General features: G+C 36.5%; 1 protein-coding gene across 3 annotated transcripts in view; it reads right to left on the reverse strand.

Annotated features, from left to right (window-relative positions):
- The window catches only part of CSMD3 (CUB and Sushi multiple domains 3), a 749,348-nt gene that overhangs the window by 293,687 nt on the left and 440,226 nt on the right, over nt 1–15,435 (reverse strand). For all 3 annotated transcript variants that reach the window (XM_075024389.1, XM_075024388.1, XM_075024387.1), the window contains 3 exons: nt 8,060–8,198; nt 2,792–2,979; nt 120–308 (listed from right to left, as the gene is read on the reverse strand). In XM_075024389.1, the coding sequence (XP_074880490.1) occupies nt 120–308; nt 2,792–2,979; nt 8,060–8,198 (516 nt within the window). The remainder of the gene's footprint in view (nt 1–119; nt 309–2,791; nt 2,980–8,059; nt 8,199–15,435) is intronic.

A 15,435-nucleotide genomic window follows, 5' to 3' on the forward strand; every position in this document is an offset into this window, starting at 1 on the left:
CTTTCTTTCCTAAAAATAGAGGTTTTACAAGCTCCAACATTTAACTCATTTTGGCTAACAATAGTTTGGCAAAATGTGTATATTTTAAGGTACTCTGTATTTTATCCATTCATCCTTACCATCACAAGTTGGGAGTGGGTGACTCCACCAGTGATTTTTTTCACATAGCAAAGGCTCCTCATGACTCAGCCTATAACCCGGATCACAACTAAATGAGACGGTGGAACCTATAGAGAAGTCATGTCCATAACGACGTCCATGCACTGGTATGCCAGGATCCAAGCAAGAGTAAGTATTAACAGTTACACCTAGATGAGAAAAAAAAACAAAAAAACCAACCAAACACAAACAAACAAACAAAGAAAATCATTAAATAAACAACCTATAGAATGTTTTTTATTAATTTAAGTAATTCACTGTGCTGTGGGTGGGGGTGAAGGCTTCATTATCACAAATTTTCGGTGAATTATCCTTGCATTATGTTTCTCTGCGTTACTGTTATAAGATGTTATGGATAATGAATTGCATCCTGCCACTGTTGGAGAGAAAAACACATAATTTACAGGATATTTAGTTTGATCCTATCTCAGTAACATTAAGTGATTTTGTCCCTGATGCTGATGTTGAAAAGCCTTGATGATCACTCAAAATTCTGATTTCCAGCCTTTATTTTTTTCCTGATCAAACTTTGTTATCCTAGATAAAATGCTTTTTATTTCTTTTGAAATTTATTCTTGAAATATTTACACAGATCAATTATTTACATAAATAATTCTCATACCTAATGTTATTTGATATGTGAGATACTTAGAAGATAAAGAATAGCAGAAAAAGGAATAAAGAGAATTTGACTTGATAAAGAGAATTTTAATTTGTGCTAAAAAAATTAAACCTTTTAGATTATTTCCCAGTGAGAAGTTTAATTTCATTATAAAAGCATCAGGGAAAAAAAAAAGAAAGAAATAAAAAACTCTAGGAATATTACTGAAGTTAGCAAATTAGAAGAAATATTCAATGTAAGATTTTTTATGGGTGTTATTCCTTTATTCCTATACAAAAGCCATAAAATATCCTTCCTTACAAAGAAATTCAGTGTGGAAAGAAATAATTAGCACAGAAAATAAGAAAACATATAAAAGATTTCAGCTTTCAATAGGATATTTGAAGAGAGAAGTGTTGAATAGAGGACCATTACTCATTATTATTATCCAGAAAAGGGAAATCAGAATTGGCTTGTGCTGGATAATATCAGACGATGAACCAGTAAGAATTAAACAAAAATAAAATTAATACTAGATGTCTATCTATAAACAGAGGATGTTAAGCAGAAAAGCAACTACTGAAAATGGTTGATTTTGTGTAAAAATGGTAAAGATGTATATTTTCAATGTTCTCTGGTAGTACAAATCTAAATTTCATTCTTCACTAGTGTAGATAGAACTGTGGGGTGAGGATCAATTTTAGGAAAAAAAGGGATTTTATAATGAAATTGAAGAATTCATTTATAATGAAATTTCAGATTTCCTTTCCAACTTTATTTAATTGAAATCGTTTGATATAAGGGTATTTGTAATATGTGCAGCTTTCCTCTTTTTGCTGTTCACATTCCCAAAGTGTAATTTCTACCATTTAACATTATTCATTTAGCCAATCATTTTAAGAATTTACTGGTCTCTGCTGGCAATATTAATCTAGTTTTCCTGATGTGTAAGGAAAGCCATCCTTCAAACCTCAGAATGGGTGAGAACTTAACAAAATCGTCACTTCTTCACAATGTAGAAGACGACACAAATGGAAGTATGTGGGTGAAGGCTAGGACAGTAAAGAATTTTGGAATAATAATAGAATTTTTTTTGATAAACAGCCAGAACTTGACATTCACTGGAGTTCAAATCAGCCCAAATTTTATCTGGCAAAGTCACCTCCACATAGATTGTATTTAATATCTTTATCATTAGTGGTCAGGAATAGTGAAAATGGTCAAAAATAAAGTAAAAAATTAAGAACATCTGAAAATTGCTTGGTGGTAGTTCCAACAAGGAGGAGTATGAAACAGAAATGGATAGATAACAATGTGCTCATGACCTTTATTAAGCAAATTAGTGATTACAGAAAAATATTATTTCACATGAGAATATTACTTATTACAACAAAAGGTATATTTAGAAACACAAAAAGTAAATGACATGATAATTTATCAACTTTTATGAATTCTAAGAATTTGTAAAGTATGAAATCTAACAGATGCTTTGTGCTGTGTAGTTTATATGACTATAGTAAGGGAAAAAGAATACTTCTATATGTCAGAACAAATCACATATGCAGGTTTTTAGATCCCTAAAAATCCATAAGCAAGCAATTCCATAGCTTGACTTTCAGCTCATTAATGTAACCTGCATATCCTATTACCTTCAGTTAGAGCTGCACGTACATCAATCAGGACAGTAATTTAGGTATTTGCTTAGATTTTCATAATGTTCCTGATCTCGTGCAGTTTTACACACACAAAAAATGCATTGTACAGAAGATAAGAATAACAAGACATAAAAGCAACGTCCAGAACAAAGGCATTTGCTTCCCATTCCCATTTTCTGATTCTTAAAGCATGGAGCAGTACAGGAATGACATTAAATTGCTAAGTGAAATTACTGGGCATCTGTTTTGCAGTTTAACACCACTAAATCTTTCTCAGTTTGAGAAATAACAGAAATTTACCAAAGATGACAGCTTTGCACCTTTATATATTTATGACTGATGGGGAAATCAAATAATACAATTCAGAATGACTTACTTTCATAGTGAATCTTGAATCCATTGTTAGAACGACTGTTGTCAGTTGTAAAGAGAAGATAAATGAAATTGCTACTGCTAAACAGGAATTGTGGGACCTGTGTACCATTATAAGATCCCAAAAGTGGAGATAACAAGTTTGGTCCATCATGAACTTCTAAAACATCATAATTGAGTTCTGTCTGAAATCTGGAATTGAGGAAACACACAGAGGCACAAATATAAGAAGCGTTTAAAACAAATTCAATAAACCCATACAAAGTAAGCCATATTTTAAAACGATGCTCCTTTCCTGGTCATAACCTTTTAATTATTTCTGCACATATCTATTTTACAGTATCAATATAATAGTACTAATTATCCTATATAATTAATACAATAATCGAATTTCAGGTTAGTGCCTTAGTAAGATAAGCAGTATGTTTAAACTCCTTGAGCTGGTTTGTATTGCAGGAAACAAAAGCCAGAAACACATAGTTTGTTAGCAAAGATTAATATTACTTGCATATACTGTTTTATAGCACAAAATTATTATTCTTTTTGGAAAAATTAAATAGTTTAAGAGGATATGTTGATGCATTCTTTAATTATATCCATTCCACTTGGCACAAATATCATCAAGGTACTTTATATTATCAAAGAATCATACTCTGAGTGTCTACCCTTAAAATCATCTATAAGCAGTGATAGAATTACTTATGTATGCTCTGAGACTCCAGTGGCTTTGTGCCAGTTGAGGCTCAGTCTAAAGTGGTGGCAGAACTTATGGTAAAAAAAAAATTAGAAGTCCTATTTAGAAAGCACTATAAAGCAAAATGCCTGTTTAGAGACTGCATGTGTGCTGTCTCTGTCAAAGAAAAGCTCAGTGTGACAATACTGCTAGATATCTCTTTGCTTTCCTTGTTTTAGATGGTATCAGCCATCCCAAACACCTGTTTGGTATTTTGACAGTAGTTTCTCTCTCTTTTGCCATGACAGACCTTACATTAATCATACTGCTTTAATGGACTTTCTGATGGATTATTGAAAAACCCTTTCAGAATTAAAAAGAAACAATTAACAGCAGGATCCTACAAGGACTCTTCAGATGTTCCTAATTCTCTCTCTGATTCACTTAGATGCCTAATTCAGCTTTGTGAAATCCATTCAAGGCATGAATACATGACTAATGCCAATGTACTGAGGACCTTTGTATTTCAGTATTTATGTCCCATGAGTCTGAGCCTAAAGATCTAAAGGTATCTGGTGAAAGATGAGAAGCCAAATTAAACCTCCAAAACATGTGTTTTCTTTCATCCATGTCCCACTCCTATTAAACAACATAGAAAAGAGCACAGAAATAAAGTAGTAGGGAGTTATGGAAATGAAGCAGGATAAGCCTAGAAGCAGAACTGAAAATTTCTTTCTTTTTGCTAGTTTCCACATGAACTCACAATCATATGTTGCTAAAAAGCTACTAGGCATTAACTTGTTTTTTCCACTACTTGTTTTTCCCACTAATCCATAAAAAACAGAAGCAATCTTGGAAAGAGATCATTTAGGCTTGCTCTGCTTTCTTGGTTGCTTTATCAAAAGCATACTGGAGACAGAAAGTGTAAAAAAACCATTGACCCCATAAATGCAAAGCACCTATCAGGCCAGTCAAGACACGATGAAATCGAGTCTCCAAAGGTGTAACAGAAATCCTCTCATAAGTACTTGTTGCTCAAAGACTACATACACCACCACAAACAACAGAAAAATAAGGAGATGAGAAAAATGAGTAAGCACCCAAGGAAAAAAAAAAGTGAGGACTTTTTTTTTAGTGAAATGAACTGAAAGAAATTTGAAGGGGGGATTATGTACAATGCCTTTGCTTGGTCGTTTAGCTCAGAAAAGTGATCAATTTAAATTTAATTTATAAGGGTGATGCTTATATTATTTTTTCCTTGAATACCTTTCCTCTTGATGCTCAACTTATCTGATATATATACATATCACCTGGTTATTCCCTGGTGTGAGAAAACAGTAGGAATTTGTAGGAAAATGAATAAAAAATACTTTGTGCTTCATGTAAGACCACTCCAAGATTCTTTCCTACTTAACTAGTCACTATTCTTAAACCTGGATGGCTTCATTGCTATGTGAGGTCTGTTCTTAGGGAGGACTCACAAAAACTCATTCAAGCAGACAGGAGTGAAACAAACTTTAACATAAGAGGTGACACATGCTTTTTTATCTTATTTGAACAGCTAAAGCTGCTTTAGTATTTACAACATGCATCTTTGTAAGAGACAACCTATCAACTCAATGCAATGTCGGGATATGAGTACAATATCCTGCTGCACAGTGTATACTCATTAGTCAAATGTGACTAGTACCCCAGTCACAGTTTGCTGATTAATGTCCCTAGCATTTAAATACTCATAATTAGGCTTCTGGATAAACACTTCATTACAATAAGGAATGGCACTTGCATTTCTCACTTCTATCATCTCAATTCAGCCTAATAAGCTACTATTTATAACAAAAATCCAACAGATTCTCATCATAGCTATGCCTGTACAACAGGAGTAAACTCTTTAAAGTATACATGCACGATCATAAAACATAATATGAAAAAGTTATTACAAAACACCTGAAAGCACAAAAAATAATAGTTGTTATTATTATTTGCTTTGTCTGTAAATCTCTTTCTTTTCACCTATGCCTCTGGCTCCATGGCACAGGAACACTTTAGTGTACAGTCATAGAATGCATTACCTCACACATATGAAACATCATAAGAGAGAAGTCATACGAAGATAGGAAGATGGGAGATTAAAAAGAAATAAACTACTGTGCAAGGGATAAATGGATGTAATGTTAAGGTGTCACTCTGCAGGAAACATATATTAGTAAGAACTGTTCCCTTCTTCTTAGAAATCCAAAAAGAAAGGATGTAAAGATTCTAGACATGTACTGTAAATGTTTTGCCCTGAGAAATTAAAAACCTTTCAAATAACTACACATATTGTGGAAGTCTTAGTATTTGCATCAAGAAAGGGTAGAAAAAGTATTTCTCTTTGTTTTTCAAGACAAAGGTGAAATGTAAAGGACTGGTCAAAATACAAGTTTGTTTATTTTTTTTAATTAAATAGGAAAGCCATTTGGCTAGAGTTTTAAAAGTGTATATTTCAACAAAATTAACCTTCTGTCTTAAGAAAGTCCAGCTGAAGATTTGCAAGTGGAAGGAGCAGAACAAGGACAGTCAGACTAGAATGAGTTTTGAAAAAGAAGCTAATGTATGAATGCCTCAGAATGTAAATTTAAATTATGTGAAAATAATAAAGTTTAAGTAAACCTCCTAACATTATAATAGTTTACAAAATGTGTTCTTTCAGCACACTATAAAGATTTATTTCACTATTTGGTTTATATAATAACAACTTCTTTACACCCAAACATGTAATTACATATCTAAGTGCATTTGTGTGAACATATATGGATATATTTTTACATGTACTCCTTCACAGAAACACATAAGCATACACACACCTTTATGTAAGTAGGGCCTTTCTGGATTGCTGCATCTAAGCAATATGCATATCAGTCCAATTATGGCAAGTGATAGGAGTGTCAAAAATGAGCAGCAATGGAAAAAGAAGTGTCATAATGTCATAATGAGATCAGGTTATAAAGAGGATAGGCACTCTCTCTGTGATCTGAAGAGACCACATTTTGTTCTTATTGCTCTTAGCTACAAGAGTAATAGGGGTTGTGCAATTTTATGACAAGGCATTAATGCATTACAAACAAAAACTGTACACAAGAGATTGTCAGATTTAATGAAACTTGGGTGCAAAGGAAGAAAATCCAGCTGGCATAGAACTCTGCAAATAAAAAGGCAAATGTTTTTCACTTTGAAATGACTGTTCACATGAAATGTGTAGTTGAAAATGAAATGCTGAATTAAAAATAAATTATTTGAAATTATATTTTTCTTTTCAAAAATGTGAGTTAGTGAAAGTTCCAAAATTGTTCTTTTTCATTTTGCTTTACAAGACAATAAAGAACACTAATAATTTTCTTTTAATTTTGAACTAATATGAGTTTGATTAATTTCTGCAAGAGGGAGTTATTCACTTCTCTTTTGCATTTTAAATAGCAAAAATTTGGTACAGCTTCATTTTAAGCTATGTACAGCACTAGTGATTTTGGAAGACTAGCTTTCATTTGATGTTAAGGATAGGAAATAACTTTGAAGTGTCCATATTACCTGTCCTCTGATTGTATATAATGGCATGTGAACACTTTATTATAGTGTAAGCTGTAGTACTAGAAAAAAGTTTTAAACAATCTTATCACAATGAGAAATTTTGCCAAGAAAAGATGGTAATTTTCATATTCTGCTAAAAACAACTTTTGAATTGTACTAAAATGAAGCAATACCTTCTAAGTTGAGGGTGACCAGGAGTAGTCAAAATATGCTGCATAAATAGCAACTGAAAAGTACTTGCATGATATTTGTGCGCTATAACTTTGATCATCAAAGGCCCTTTTTTCTTGGATCATCGTCTATCTTTATAATATTTACAATTAAAAAGAATCTAAAACATCCTTGAAAATATGTAGAACGTAGCATTTTTTAAAAATATATTTTCTGTTTTGCTTTCTCATAAAGAGCTTATATGAAATGCCCGTGTCTTGCTACCATGAGAAATTTAAGGTCCTCAGCACATTTCAATCCTTGGAATCAGAAGGGACCTAAGTAACGGGCAGTAATGTAGGAAAAGTGGAATTCTGCAGTAATTTGGGGAAACTGGAATTCCATCCTGAGAGCACAGTCCTTTCACAAAAACAGATCAGCTGATTTGATAATTAAAGATTCATGTTGGATAAAAATATGAGTGCATGTAATTCAGTTTTCACAGTTGATTCAGATTTTGAGAGTTGAAGATTTCACAGGTTTGAGAGAAAAAAAATACTTCATAAGTATAATTCATCACGATTATGAGCAAATGAAACATGCTAATCTTTAAAAACAGACAGAATTTTTACCTGGGCCAGACAGGCTTAGATATATGCAAGAGGGTAGGAATTTCAAAAGCTTTTCAGCACATCAAAGTAGAAATTACACTGAAGATAAAATTTATGTTCTGAAGGCACTAAGGTGTTTTAGAAAATCCTACCTGATAAAACAATTGCTTGATTTTAGACACAGTGCAAATTAATGTTATGACAGAGCTAATAAACTCCTGCTTCTGGGTAAAACTGGAAAATATTAAATAAGAAAAACATTAGCCAAGACCTTTCAAATGTAATTTTGATAGAGTGTCCTGGTTCAGCTTCTATCACCCACTCACAATTCAAGGAATCTTTATAATACCCTGGCCAGCCTGGAGAGAGGATTACTCCACTGGGAGATGAAAAATGCCCACCACATGGAGCTAAAAATGAAACAAAGAGAAAGGTATAATAACACAGACTTCTTATATGTAATTCACAATCATCACTTTCAATATAGAACATCTATAAGGAACAAATTAAAAAAAATCCAATTGCAGGAAGATGCAACAAGGCTTCAAAGCTGACAGACTGTGGTGTTCAGAATTAGATGGAGACAACTGAATTAAAACCTTAAAAAGATAAAATAAACTGTTCAATAAATTCTAACAAAGCTTTTTATAATGTATTCTTACAGGTACCATCGATTTTCCTGTAATAAAGGACACACAACAAAACATAGTGTTTAAAAAGTATCATTACTTCTGCTTTTAATTGTGAGCAGAGAGATTTGAAAAACTTGCAAAAGCTTCAGTTGAGTATCAAGCTAGAAACTAGTGAGTTGTTATTTTAACTTTGACATGAATCCACTGTCATACCTCATACATTTTGCTTGTTGTGTTGGCAGTTCAAATTCCTCATTCATGAAAAATACAAACTTACCATTCTTACAGAATTAGTTGATATTTTAAAAGCATTTGGCAAATATATATTAAATACTGTAACAAGTATATCTGCAAAAAGAATTACTAGAAATAACATGTAGTTTTTCTCTCAGAGACAGTGAGTAAATAAAAGCTAGGAAAACTGTATTAAAACATAATTGAAAACAATTGTTGGTAATCATATTTAAAGTTTTTCAATGGCTTAATGACACATTAATTACAGGAATAATCTCCACAGCTGTAGGTATTACAAAGATGAAGAGCATTTCTTTGGTAACAATTCCTCATAAATAGTTGAAGAGAATCTGGTACAGAGTGAGGGAAGTTTCCATGAGCTGATCAGTGTGAAGACAGTTAGTCATAGGGCAGAAAAGAGATTCTCAGAACTAATAATCATGTTTGACTGATGCTGATTTTGGCTATGGAGAGCGCTAGTCTAACACAAAGATGGTATAATCTCACAGGTGAAAAGAGTAAGAATCATATGACCAACATTGCTAAAGGACAGATCTTTTAAGTTTAAGTCTTGCAAAGCTCTGTGCAGGTTTTTAATTTCATGCATGAATGCAAACCCATTACATCTGATGGATCTACATGTCTATGTAAAGTCAAGTGCATGTGTCATCAGACTTTTGTGAGATCATCTCAGTGGTATGGATGGGTGAGGGAAAGACCATGGGAGTGCTTGGCATGTTTTAGTTTATTTCTTTTCAGTAGGAGATTGATACTCCCCAAATAGAGCAACTAATGCACAGAATTATCTTGAATTCTAGACATCTAAGAAATGCAGTAATTCCATCACTAGAAGTATTAATGTTTTTAAAACAGGTAACAAATCATAATGTTTTCCTAGCATTTTAAAATATCTGGGACATCTTATGAATTTAATGCATATTCAGTGTGGTAAATTGAACATATATTGTTCAGCACAAGTGTAAACATCCTCAAAAGACCACATCTATGTATCTTTCTATATGTGTATTATGCATATATGTGAATATACTGAACATACCTATATAGACAAAAATACAAAACAAAAGTCTCCTTGATCCACAGGGGACAAGAGAGAAAAGCAACTATCTCTGAATATGTTTTCCTCTAGAAGAATAAGATATATTTTCCTTGAGCTACAATGTTACATATCAAATAACTAATTTCAATTACTTATTAAGTAACTACTGGGAAAAAATAAATTGTAAAATACATGTCTCTAAACTAAGCTTTTTCACTCACTAAAGTGGTGGCATATTGCTGTCCTTTAGTGAATCCAGCTACTTCAGTAAAAAATGTTGCAAGTAGGGACATTTAGTAAGATGTATTTTAAAATAATAATAATAATAATAAAAAAATGGATTACTTAGAGTCTTAAGTATAGGCAGTTAGGAGTAATTCTGTAAAAAAAGCTTTTTCACAATTGTTCTGACTTGTGTGAGTATTACTTGTGCAAGCTTTCTTTGACGAAAATACAAGGTGATAAGGACCTGATAAGGTGTTATTATCTGCAGCAAATTATGTTTTCCAAGATGGTCAACAAAGCAGCATTTAAAAGAGGAAAGCATTACACAGACCATGCTCTTAAACTGGTGACCACTGCCTCAAATGATAAGCAGTCTACAATTTCTTTATTTTCAGGAATTGCTGACTGTTTTATGGAAAATGAAATCTGCAGAATGTATTAGATATTCAATTGACACTTTACTTTAAAACTCATTTTTCTTTCACAAAATCTTTTTGATCAGACCTAGATATATGTTCTCTATGTGAGGCAAAGAAGAAAACAAGCAACATACATTTCCGTGCCTTACAGAAGCAGGCAGAAGCAAAATTCATTGCTTCCCCAAAATGCCAGCCATGAAGAAGTAAGTAGCACCTTTTGTGGACAGTGCTAAATCATACAAAGCAGACAGTAAACTTGAACCATTTACATCATGCTCTTTTCCATTACTATCTGTTGTGCGGTACAGATGTGCACTGATGCAACCTGGATGAGAACAAAGATTTGTCAAAGATTTCTCAAGAACACAGTATCAAACACTGGATATCCCTTATTCTAGACAAAGTCCTAATGAAACTACCTACTTTTCCTGTGCTATATAAATAAGAATTAAACTAACTGGATAAGTGGTTTCTCCAGGTTCAGCTTAATAAGGTTATCAAGCAATAGCCTTGTATCTCATTATATCTCCTCACTGAGGAGGAAATGGTTTTCAGGGGACTCAAAACAATTATTTGCTCTTTTATAGCTGTATTTCCAGAAAATGTTCTGGCCATACCAGTTCCACTCCTGGAATGAGGGCACAGTGTTCTGGAGAGCAGAACTTTTTAACACTACTGAGGTGTAAAAGTTATCAATAAGCAGATTCTAAGCTGCAAACTGCAGCAGAAATTGTTAGGATTGGGTGCCTTGAGGTTGAATGAAGAGATACCAGGATTAAACTAAGGATCTTTGTCACCTTAATCTTCTCTCTTGCACATAACATGGATACGTGCCAAGAGTGGGATTTGTTCATCTGTACAAATAATTAGAGAAGAACATGAACTTCAGTGTGTGTGTGTGTGTGTGTAAACTTTATTATACGTAATAATAAAGTATGCCATATGGTATCTTATAGACACTATGAAAATACAATTTCTCCAGTTAGAAGTATGCTGAAATACTTTGTTGGTTCTGATGAGTATTGGTGTAAATACATTAGCCTATAGAACTATAAATGCATGACAGAGTTATTGTTATCATGAGCTTCTTTGCTTAATTGCTAATTAAGGATTTGATCCAACTCAAATTAGATTTGGTGAGTTTCTCAGGATCTAAACCCTCAGGGACTAAACACATTTTCTAAGGAAAAATCTTATAGGGTTGTTTTTTCTTTTTTGTTTTTTGACCATATTTGTTTGGTTTTAGTTTTGTGACACTTCTAAAAAAAATCACCAAATGACCTGGGAATTCACCAAGCCTCAAAGTTCATACATAGCTGACGTAATTAAGCTGGAAATTTTCCCCTGAATTTCATTTTATAAAGTGAACGATGAGCTTTCTTTGTTTCTTTGCCAGGCTCATTAGACACACACACATATTTATTTACATCATAGGCATCTATATGGAGACAAAGATTTTTAGTTTTCTTTTATTGTGGAATAAAGCATCTTAGTTAGTTGTCCTGGTTTCAGCTGGGATAGACTTAATTTTCTTTCTAGTAGCTGGTATAGTGTTATGTTTTGGATTCAGTAAGAGAAGAATGTTGATAACACACTGATGTTTTCAGTTGTTGCCAAGTAGTGTTTAGACTAAGTCAATGATTTTTCAGCTTCTCATGCCCAGCCAGCAAGAAGGCTGGAGGGGCATAAGAAGCTGGGAGAGGACACAGCCAGGACAGCTGACCCCAACTGACCAAAGGGATATTCCAGACCATAGGACGTCATGCTCAGCATATAAAGCTGGGGGAAGAAGAAGGAAGGGAGGGACATTTGTCTTCCCAAGTAACTATTACACATAATGGAGCCCTGCTTTCCTGGAGATGGCTGAACACCGGCCTGCTGATGGGAGGTGGGGAATGAATTCCTGCTTTTGCTTTGTTTGCACACACGGCTTTTGCTTTACCTATTAAACTGTCTTTATCTCAGCCCACGAGTTTTCTCACTATTACCCTTCCAATTCTCTCCCCCATCCCACTGTGAGAGAGGTGAGTAAGCAGCTGCATGGTGCTTAGTTGCTGGCTGGGGTTAGACCACAACATTAATAAAGCACTGAAAGTGAGTTATACACTATATGTATGGATTTTGTAACTATCTGAATGCAACAATTACTTATCACTTATTTCTAAACACAAGAAAAAACTTTTGGCCTGTTACCAGAACACTTCGATATTCATTTCCAAAGCAAATGAGATCTGTCAGACCTTCTGAAGATGATGAGAAATGAATGTTTTGAAAGCTGTCCTGCAGGGAAGGACTTGAGGGACTGGTGGATGAAAAACTTGGACATGAGCCGGCAACTTGTGCTTGCAGCCCAGAAAGCCAACCATATCCTGGCCTGTGCAAAAAGAAGCATGGCCAGCATTTCGAGGGAGGTGAATTTTCCCCTCTGCTCATGTGAGAGCCCACCTGGAGTACTGCATCCAGTTCTGAGGTCCTTTATTAGGTTTGTGTGGTGGGATTTTGGTAGCGGGGGAGGGGGCCACAGGAGTGGCTCCTGGGAGAACCCGCTAGAAGCTTCCCCAGCTCCAAGTCAGACCCACCTCTGGTCCAGGCCGAGCCCATCAGTGATTGTGGCAGCGCCTCTGGGAGAACAGATTTTAGAAGGGGAACCTGCAGTGAGTGGGGGATTGGAATGTGAGAGGAACCCCTCTGCAGACACCGAGGTCAGTGAGGAAGGAGAGGAGGAGGAGGAGCGGGGGAGGAGGGGATGCCCCCGCAGCCCGTGGTGAGACGGCAGGCTGTCCCCCCCCAGCCCAGGGAGGGGAGCGGGGGAGCAGATGCCCGCCTGCAGCCCGGGGAGAGAGGAGCCCACGCCGGAGCTGGTGGGTGCCCCCCAAGATGGCCGTGACTCCATGGGAGAGCCCGCGCTGGAGCAGTCTGTGACTGAAGGACTGTGGCCCGTGGGAAGGACCCATGCCTGAGCAGTTCATGAAGGACTGCAGCCCATGGGAGAGACCCCACACTGGAGCAGGGGAAGAGTGAGGAGTCCTCCCCCTGAGGAGGAAGGAGCAGCAGAGACAAGATGTGGAGAACTGACCCCAAGCCCCATTCCCCATCCCCCTGCACCACTGGGGGGAGGAAGTAGAGAAAATGGGGATTAAAGTTAAGCCTGGGAAGGAGGGAGGGGTGGAGGAAGATGTTTTAAGATTTGGGTTTACTTCCCATTATCTGGTTTTGATTTAATTGGTAGTAAATTAAATTGATTTTGGTTTTTCTCCCCAGTTGAGTCTGTGGTTTTGCCCATGACCATAAGTGGTGAGTGATCCCTCCCTGTCCTTGTCTCAACCCATGTGCTTTTCTTTATGTTTTCTCCTCCCCATCGGCTTCATGGTGCTTTGTTGCTGCCTGGGCTTAAACCACAAGTCCCCAGTACAAGGACATGGCCTGTTAGAGCAGGTTAGAAGGGCCACAAAAATGATCAGAGGGATAGAACACCTCTCCTATGAAGACAGGCTGAGAGTTGGGGTTGTTCAGCCTGGAGAAAAGCAAGCTCCAGGGAGACCTTATTACAGCCTTTCAGTATTTAATGGGGGCTTACAAGAAAGAAAGAGACTTTTCATCAAGGCCTGTAGTGACAGGACAAGGGATAACAATTTTAAACTGAAAGAACATAAATTTACATTGGGTATAAGGAAGACATCTTTTATGATGCAAGTGGTGTGACACTGGAACAGCTGGCCTATAGAAGTTGTGGATGCCCTATCATTGGAAGTGTTCAATGTCAGGTTGCACAGGGCTTTGAGGAACATAATTTAGTTGAAGATGTCCCTGCCCATGGCGGGGGGGGGGACGGGGACTAGATGATCTTTAAAGGTCCCTTCCAACCCAAACCATTCTATAATTCTATGAGGACATAATATTACTGCTGCAAAGATGGAGTCATGTAAATTACTACTGCATGTACATTTAATACAGACTTGATCCAGCTTCCAGCGAAGGCAAGGGGTAGCCTTAAACTTGATTTCATAATGAATTGGTCAGGGACTTTTACGGGGGGGGGGGGGGGGGGGAGAAGAGATAGGAAGTTAATTCTGCTTCAGTAGTAATTTATTTATGCATTTACCTAAACAAGCACATGATCTGGACTATGACCACACAGCTTTTGAACATCTCCAAGGAAGGAGACTCCACAACCTCTCTGGGCAACTTATGCCAGTGCTTGGTCACCCTCACAGTGAAAAAGCATTTCATGATGTTCAGATGGAACTTCCTGTGTTTCTATTTGTTCCCATTGCCTCTGGTCCTGTCACTGGACACCACTGAAAAGAGTCTGGCTCTGGCTTCATCTTCTTTGCACCCTCCCTTCAGGTATTAATATACATTGAGAAGATCCCCCCCCCACCTCGAGCTTTCTTTTCCTCAAGCTAAACAGTCCCAGCTCTCTCAGCCTTTCCTCATAGAAGAGATGCTCCAATGCCTTAATAATTTTTGTGGCCCTTCATTGGACTCTCTCCTGTATGTTCCTTTCTTGTACTGAGGAGCTTAGGACTGCACATAAACTCCAGGTGTGGCCTCAGCAGTACTCACAGTAAAGAGGAAAGATCGCCTCCCTCAACCTTCTGGCAATACTTTGTCTTATGCATCCCAGGACACCATTAGCCTTCTTTGCTGCAAGGGCACGTTCAACTTGGTGTCCACCAGCACCCCCAGGGCCTTTTCTGCAAAGCTGCTTTTTATCTGCGTGGCCCCCGGCATGTATCAGTACATGGCCTTGTTCCTCCCCAGGTGCAGGACTTTGCACTTCCCCTTGTTAAACTTCATAAGGTTCCTATTAGCCCCTTTCTCCAACCTGTTGAGGTCCCTCGGAATGGCAGCACAACCCTCTGGCGTATCGGCCACTCCTCCAGGTTTGCTGGTGTGGCAAACTTGCCGAGGCTACACTCTGCCCCATCACCAATATAACTATTTATGTATTTAATTATCAGAAAGCACTCAAATTTTTTGATTACTAGTATCATGTAAGTATCCATTTAGACAGAGAGCAGAAGCATCTTAGCAGCAAGAGAAAGCTGCACCATAAATTTTCTTAACGCCACTTTCC

The sequence above is a fragment of the Buteo buteo genome, chromosome 3, assembly GCF_964188355.1.
Source record: "Buteo buteo chromosome 3, bButBut1.hap1.1, whole genome shotgun sequence".
In the NCBI taxonomy this organism is placed as follows: domain Eukaryota; kingdom Metazoa; phylum Chordata; class Aves; order Accipitriformes; family Accipitridae; genus Buteo; species Buteo buteo.